The sequence below is a fragment of the Vitis vinifera genome, chromosome 5 (genome assembly GCF_030704535.1).
Source record: "Vitis vinifera cultivar Pinot Noir 40024 chromosome 5, ASM3070453v1".
NCBI lineage: Eukaryota > Viridiplantae > Streptophyta > Magnoliopsida > Vitales > Vitaceae > Vitis > Vitis vinifera.
Window position 1 is genome coordinate 11,861,246 of NC_081809.1, and position 8,732 is coordinate 11,869,977.

Here is an 8,732-nt window from a genome sequence, read left to right on the forward strand (position 1 = left end):
TTTTTAAATCCCTCAACCAATGCAAAATTATCTTGTCCAATTTGGTTAAATTAGTTCATTAAATTTATCAACCTTTTTAAATACTCTCAACCACTAATATTTGGTTGGTTGAATATACCTCAATTAAATCAGTCTTTCAAAATAAAATCTACTAAATGATAATATTCATATTTAATTAATTAATTAATTTTTTTATAAATTTCTATATTCATATAATATATTTAATTTTGATTTAATTTCGGTTCAATTCTATTTTATGTTTTGTCATTATATAAGTTTCAATCCAATTATAAAAATTAAATTGATTCATCATCATATTAAATTCGATTTTATTTTAACAATTCGACATAATGCAAATTTCATCAATTTTTCTCATCAAAATTATCCAATAATTATTAAATTAATTTTCACAATATTGAAAATTTCAAAATCTAATCTTAATAATCCAATAGCTAAGTTTTTCTTCAAATGATTCTCACTCTTTAAATCTCACATGGCAAAATTTCAAATTATAATAAGTCTACACGCTTTTTAAAAAAATTTCCCAATTAAATATGGAGGAGTAGATTTTCACCCTTCTTTTTTTACCATTTGACTGATACTTTTAGAGAAACTTTTTGATTCTTAAATTTCACCTGGAATTGAAAACCGGAGTGTTACAATATTGCTTATTATGGCAGCAGTAGCAACGACCTCTCAGTGGCCAGCTCGGCCGGCTGGTCTGACACCACGGTTTCAAGTTGGATTCTTATTCTCAAATTTGTAAAATACCGATGAGTGCATTGGAACCACAAAGCTTATGGCTACGCTATGATCAGATTCACGTACCAAACCCCGGCAACTGAAATAAAAGTTAGAAACCCACTAGCTGGACGAAACTCAGAAGTTAGTGCCGATTCATTTCTTGAGCTGTCTTGCAGATTCACATGCACCATGCAACTTAGTTTTCTTGTACTTTTGTTGAAGGGAGCTGCACCCTAATCCACCACCTGCAGGGCTTGCTCTATTTATGGGAATCTGTTCTTGAACTTCAACAGTATGAGCATTAATCCTTCAGCTGCAAACATGAAGGAATTCCATTATATGGTTCTTGTTGTGATCTTAATGTTATCCTTATTGATTTTGAAGGTGGATAGCTCCAGGCCCATTAAAAGTCTTGGTTTCAGGGATACAAAAGTGGATTGCAATCCTGGAGAGAGTGGCAGCAGCACTGTTGGTGGAGTAGGGACTAGGGGCAATCCCAAAGGAAGAGTTGGGTCCGTAGGACAAGGTGAAAATCATGGTGGTTATAAGGGTGTTGGAGGTGGTGGATCCGGGGGAGGAGTATACGGTGGTGTGCCCAGTACTGGTGGTGCAGAAGGTGGTGAAAAAGGAGGAAAAGGTGGCAATTATGGTGGTCAAGAAGGTGGCGAAAGTGGTAGTGGTACTGGTAGGTTAGGTGGGACATCTGGTCAGGTACCTAGTTTTGGTGGTAATGGGGAAAACAGGAACTGTACTGATGGAGGTGGGGGTGGGGGAAAGAGGAGTGGGGATGTTCCCGTTGGTGATCAAGGCAGTGGAGGTGGAGGAAACAATGACGGATCCTCTGGAGTTGGTGGCAGTGATGATAGTGATGATAACGGAAATGAGAGTAGTGGTGGAGGGGAAGAAGCTGGTGGGGTTGGGATGGGAGGGAATTCTGGAGGTGGCGGCGGCGGTGGTGGGGGAGGAGGAGGGTTGGGTGGGTTTGGTGGAGGATTTGGAGCTGGAGGTGGCGGAGGATATGGTGGAAGTGGCGGTGGAGGTGGAGGTGGAGGTGGGGGAGGCGGTGGTTTTGGTGGTGGTTTTGGATTTGGGGGTGGCTTTGGCAGTGGAGGTGGTCATGGGCGCTGATGACAGAAGAAAACCCCTAAATCCCATCCTCTTCTGTTAACGGGTCTACTGGTAATTATGTTGTTTGAAGTCCTTTTTCATATTTCCTTTTTTTGTGCTTGTTACATTTTTCGCATGATGAAATAACCCTTGGAATTTTCCAAGGCTGAAGTTTAGCATTGGTCCATGTACCCAGCATAAGATTATCAATCACAGTGGTGTGCTTCTTCTAGATGACATTTTCCTTTTGCAAACAGAATGGGAGCTAGTTTTATGCGAATGCCTGGCTATGCTTAATTGATAAATACTGTTTTCTAGCCATTCGTGCCACTCGCTCTCGAAATTGATTTTTCAATAAAATACAGGGCCTGCTGCTGTTAAAAGTATATCTCACCATATGTACATAATCTCACTTTTTCCGTACTGTTCTTATTTTTCATATCTTCACGAGATTGAAATTTTGGTAAGTGTTGAATCAATATCTTAAATTTTTTTTCTTAAATAAGATTTTGGTTCTCGGAAAAAAGAAAAAAGAAAAATAAGGAATAAATTTAAGTTAATAAATTATTTTTAGATATTTTTTTAAATTTTTTTAACTTTTTTTTATATAAAAATTAAATAATTTTAAAATAATTAAATTTCTTAATAGTTTTTAATAATATACAAATCATTTTTTGTTTTTTTAGCATTTTTCTTATTTTCCCGAGCCTAAAATTACAACACTCCACCCTTATCTATAGGATATAAAAATTTGAAAGGGTGGAGGGAATTTCCTAACGTGTAATTTATTTAAAAAGTATTATGTAATTTGCATTAAATATCAAGTGGGGTTCATTAAAAGCAAAATACAGCGATGGATGAGGCAGGCCATGCAGGTGGCATCCATGCAAAATGGTAATGCAATGTTCATTTGCAGCCTTATCTTCTGCCTGCAACTTCCCTCCCCACCTCATGGAATATCATTACTTCTGTAAACTTTCTAAAACTAGCTTCTCAGTGAAGACATATAGATGATTATGAGGTTGTGTCCTCTCCGAGATTTATAAGTTTGTGGAAAAAACTTTACGATAAAACATCTCTCACAAGCCAAAAATGGAGCATGCATGCATAAAGGTGAGTCCATTGTGGATTCTCATGAAAAATCCTCTTTTCCTTGTACTATGACGAGGCCACAGAATGGTTCAACTGAAAATAAATGGAGGTCTTCTTTTCAAAGGGAGCCATTCCTGTAACTTCTAAGAAACCTATAGAACCCCAGGGTAAGCTCAAGAGAGAGATTTGAGAGAAAAAAAAAAAAAAACTACATTGGCTGTTTTTTTCTTTAGAGTGGGTACTTCTCTTAATGACATGTATTCCTTCAAAACATAAATGTGATCCCGAAGGCAAATCAGAAAGTCAGTTAGACACTTATATCGTGAAGTGCAATTTTTGTGAGTCACATGCATTAATCCTCCGTCTTAGGTTATAATTTGAACAATAATTTCGACTGAACTATTTAGAGAAAGGAGCATCATCACTAGTGAAAAATGAAGGGTTGAGCACAAATATTTTTAGCAACGAAAAGAGAAAACTTGACCAGATAGAACAGAAAGAAAACAGCTTAGGAGCAAGTTTTCATAGAGAGCTACAACCACCTTTGAGGCTTTGACTGAACCAAAAAAACAAGGGAAAAACATACCACTAATTAATTAGTGACTAACCTTAAACACAACAACAAACACCTAAACATCTTGCATTGCACCAATTCAAGGGCATGGTAGGATGCCACCGCCAGCTCCACCACCCACTCCGCCACCAGCGGCCCCACCAACGCCCCCAACACCACCAACTCCGCCACCGGCACCAGCACCAGCACCACCACCTAAGCCACCTGCACCGCCCAAACCACCTAAGCCACCGGCACCGCCCAAACCACCTAAGCCACCAGCACCGCCCAACCCGCCTACGCCACCAGCACCGCCCAACCCACCGACCCCACCAGCACCGCCCAACCCACCCACTCCTCCTAGCCCACCAAGGCCTCCTGCACCACCAGCACCACCAAGTCCACCAACTCCTCCCACGCCACCGACCGGTAGCACCCCGGCGACTCCAGCATAGCCACCGACACCAGCAAAGCCGCCAACCCCACCGTACGTGATAAAATTCTTTTTGTCTCCAACGGCAGCCCCTTTGGGTGTGCCAACCTTTGGTACATGAGCATCCAACACTGCTTGGTCGTTTGGTACCTTACGAGCAGTTGCATGCACCACTGCCAAAGCAAGTATCAACATGACGCACCAACTTGCCATCTCTCTCCCACTCTCTCTCTCTCTCTCTCTCTCTCTCACGCACACACACACTCTCTACTATGGTTTTGACCGAAGTGCACTAAGATAAGGTCCCTTTTATGGAAGATAAGAACGGTGGGTGTAGGTGACAGTTGCGAGTATTAAAGGGCTTCCATAAATTGGCAATGTCTTTTGCTTTCGCAATTTCGAGAAGCGAGAAATTCTTTCAATTTTGGTCAGAGTTAGGTGGGATCAAAATGGAAAGAAAATGAAAATGGAGAAGTAAATAATTTCACGTGATTCGAGGGCTTGCATGAATGGGCATGCGACTTGTTGATTCCTCTTAAGTGACTTGTGTGCATGTCTTGCGCAGTCCCAACGCCAATGCCATGTGTTAGTGGGGTCGAGTTTCAGTGTGGCACAAGCCCGGTGTTGCTCCCATCAAAGTTCTTGAATTTATTCCCCAAATTTTTCATTTCAAGGACTATATAAATGGTTGCTTTTTTTTTTTAGTACTATTAATAAAAAGTGAGAATTTTCAGTAAAAATATTTAGCAATGTTAGTAACTTTTCTACTAAATGCTCCCATACAAATTCTAATAAAAATTTTAAAATTACACAGGAAACAATTTTTTTTTTCTTCCTGGGAGGAAAGCCTAGTGATATAGCCATCCATTTTTTGCGCGATTGTGTGAAGCCATATAACATGCTTACCATATCAGCTGCAAAAGGCTTTCTTTCATGGCCTCACAACTCCATGTCTCTGTCTCAAGTACGTAAGAGAGCCTCACTCATTTACTATACTCAATACCAGTGGATTAAAATCCTCTTGGCTTCGGTTAACTAGAATCGTCATAAAGATGAACTCCTGTCCTATAAATTGTAGTTTGCATCCTCGGATTTATCAACAGTCCAAGAACCGATGAAAGCTGACTTCTATTCAGCTTTTATGGTGAGGAAAGTAATGGTTACGCTTGGGATTAACAACGTGGCTTCCTTGTACGCGGTCCGAAGAATGTGAGAAATAATCACCTGTCTTGGTGAATGGAGGAATGAATTTAGGCCATTAATAATTAGCCTCCACAATTCTAAGAAAATGAAGAAGAAAGTGTCCAATTAATTCATGACTAGAAAATATTGCCTTGATAATCGTCAACAATCTGTATTAGTTTAAAATCTCTCTCCTTCTATGTGATTCTTAGTTGAAGGATGTGAACCACCCCACCTTCTTCTAAGCTTCAGAGGTGACTCAGTCTTATTTCAATGTATGAAGAACTTCACGAATTTATTTGAAGCTTTGGATAGTTTAGTGGGCGGGGTCAGTGGGATTGTTGATGTTCTTAAACAAACAACGCAAGTGGCATAGGGTCGGAGTGTGACCCATCATATTGATTGCAACCATGCATGGAACACCTCCCAATGGCCTTATCTCAACCTATGGCCCTGGCGATTATAAGCCCAAGCCAGCTAGCTGTTCTGCTCAATTTCCACTTAATGGTTCATGATTGGTAACCTCTCTCTTCTTTCTTTCTTTCTTTCTTCTTTTCTTTTTCCTTTCATAAAACAAAAATAATAATTAAATACAGTTATAACATAATTTTTTTAAAAGAAAAATAGTTAAATTAGTTAATAAAACTTTTTAAAACTCCAACTTTAAATATTTGAAATAGTGAACTCTTCCTGAAAGAAAAACTAATCTATTTTAGGTGACGAGCTAATCCAACTTTGGTAAATCCCAAAAAGGGGTAAATTAGGTTTTGATTAATCAATTTTTTAAAACCTTGATTAATTTTAACAAGTGTTGAGAATGCAATGCAAGAATCATTACAAATAACTAGTGAATAGAGTAGCAAAAAGATTGCAAATAGTATTTATATTGGTTTAGTGATCCCCACTCCCTCAAGGTTCAATCCAAGTTAGAAGACAATCCACGCTATCTCCAAGAACTTTTCCAATCAAAGCTCTTTCTTTTCTAGGTACTTTTGGATTTTTTAGGTTACAATAAATCTTTACAATATACCAAGGATTATCCCTTAACTTCTTTCTCACTTTTCTCACACGAACAAATTGATACAATGATGAATGATTCACACTGAGGTGATTTTATTAGAGTTTTCAAGATCACATGTACTTAGGATCATCCAATACATTATCTCAAACTTACAAGGTATCATGGTGTCTATCTTGAACATACATGCAAATATTTGTCTTAATCAATAATGACTCAATTTATAAAGAATATATGACAATCTCAATATCTTACTTGTAGGTCAAAGTCACTGAAAACTTTAGCATTAGATCAGTGTTCTCACAATGTTGAAAACACATACAATACAGTAGCTTAGTGAAATTGTGATTGTTCGATAGTCAATGTATTCACCATAAGTTTTGTCTAATATATAATCATATATACTAATACACTCACTATATATAGAAATATCATCTCGATGACCAAGATAAATCATCCCTCCAATTATGATGTAGGGTGCTACAACTTCAAATTGATTATTTAAATCCATGAACCAGCTAAGAACTACTTATCTACTTGCAGAAAACCTATGACTTGGATATTTCATACAATTCCTAATGTACTTAAGTTATGTACAATGCTATAATGCAAGTGATGAAGGCATGAATGTTCAACATAGATAATGCATAAATGGGATAGTGAACAGAGAACCAAAATCATGTATGTTATAAATAATAATAAAATTCATTTATTATTACATCATGCCATATTTTTAAGGGTTCTATATTAATAGCTTTATCAATCAATGTTTAAAGATTAGGTTTTAATGTTAAATCGTAGTTGATTATTCAAAGAAGGTTTTAACAAAGTGGATTTACCAAAAAGAAAAAAAAAATCAAATTTAAAACCATAAAATCTGTTTTAATTAGTGAACGGGAACCAAAATCATATATTATATATATATATATATATATATATATATATATATATATATATATATATATAAATAATAATGAAATATATTTATTATTACATTATGTTATATTTTTAAGGTTCTATCTTAACAATTTCATCAATCAATATTTAAAAACTAGGTTTTTATATTAAACAATAATGTGAATTTACAAAAAAAATTAAAAAATAAAAAGTCAATCTTAAAACAGCAAAAATCAAATTTTAAAATAACTAGGGTACCAACATTTGAACCGTGTGCAATGAGCATTTAAATGTCCCTAAGTAGAACATTTAAACGTCCATCGGATGTCTGAACTTCCCCATTATGGTGTTTGAACGTTTCCCCCTATTTTTCTCTTTATTTTGCATCCTTTTCCAATATTCCCTCTCAATTACCATTCCTATTTTTTTCTTTTTAGCCATTAAACTTGTCATTATACTACCAGCACATATGTACCTCAAATGAATTCAATCTCAATAACTTGAAGTCTAGTACAATCGTTAAGACCTCCGAGACATAAGATATGTCAAATTTAGTGCATTAATAGAACAAAATTGCAACATGATCTAATACACTAACAAGCTTGTTTTGAGAAATGTTCTTGATAGAACAAAAAAACCAAGTTGGGATCACCTAGATGAAAGTGGCCCATAATGTGGATTGTATATGTTTTGTAAGAGCCCGAGCTCATTTTGGTGACAAAATTCCATATAAGCCAGGGCTGTTTCAAACTCCTTTCAAAAACCCAACTGCTCCATACTCCCTATGCCCCTTTAATCAGCCAACATTATAAAGTTCAATAAAGTCAAAACTCTAGCTTTTAATTGTTTGTAGGGTTGCTAAGCAAGTAAGCATGCTTTGTGTCTTTTTCTTCGAAACCATCAAATTTATACTTGATTTTGTATGGACACAATAAGTAGATTTTCTCCCCTCAAATAGTATGGTAAGTGTCCAAGTCTGTTGTCATCAAGAGCTTAAAGCCGAGTCTCATTTTCTACGTACTTTCCATTAGGATCTTTCATGGTTTGAGAAAAAAATTTGGCTCACTGCAGAGAACTTCCCTCCTTTGGTACTAGTTAAAGTAACGAAAATTCTTGTGTTATACACACAAATGTGCATTTTTATAACAAGAAAATTACATTGCACAAAACCGATTGATAATCAATTTTCCCATTGAAAAAAAGAGCTTTTTTCTTCCTTACATTTTTCTTTAGATTTTATACTTAAAAATTCATTCATATATAAATATAGATAATTAGCAAGATATGAATTTGTAAGAACAAAACAAAAGGTAAGAGCAAATATGTAGTGGTAGGGATATATCAGAAAGTCTACTTTTATTCTTACACCTATAAAAGTCATTCTAAAATTTAGATTTTTAAGTCCATATTTGTTAAATATCATATTTAAAGAAAATAGAAAAAAAATTTTAAATCTTTTTTTCAAAATGAGCAAGACGAATTATTAATTATCTCTTCCTCTTCTCTCGTCTCTAATTTCCTTAATTTATAAGTTTTACAAACTTCTTGTTACGTCCTAAAATCCATTTCAAGGGTATGATAGTTATTTCACACCTTAAGTTGGAAGACTTAAAATGCGAATGACTTAACAATCATCTTGTTTATGAATTAATTAACAATATACTAAAATATATTATAATCCTTAAAACTCAACTAAAAAAAAAATA

The 8,732-nt window shown here is 35.7% G+C and overlaps 2 protein-coding genes across 2 annotated transcripts; one reads left to right on the forward strand and one right to left on the reverse strand.

Moving 5' to 3' along the window:
- The first annotated feature begins 673 nt into the window (after positions 1-673).
- On the forward strand, positions 674-1,872 carry LOC104879335 (glycine-rich cell wall structural protein 1-like). Its single transcript, XM_010651945.1, has 2 exons — positions 674-739; positions 1,129-1,872. The coding sequence occupies exons 1-2, from the start codon at positions 674-676 to the stop codon at positions 1,870-1,872; spliced, it is 810 nt and encodes a 269-aa protein (XP_010650247.1).
- A 1,513-nt stretch (positions 1,873-3,385) lies between these two features.
- On the reverse strand, positions 3,386-4,193 carry LOC104879336 (glycine-rich cell wall structural protein 1). The gene has a single exon (XM_010651947.3). It carries the CDS (start codon positions 4,140-4,142, stop codon positions 3,597-3,599), a length of 546 nt encoding a protein of 181 aa, XP_010650249.1. The 5' UTR covers positions 4,143-4,193; the 3' UTR covers positions 3,386-3,596.
- Positions 4,194-8,732: the final 4,539 nt, after the last annotated feature.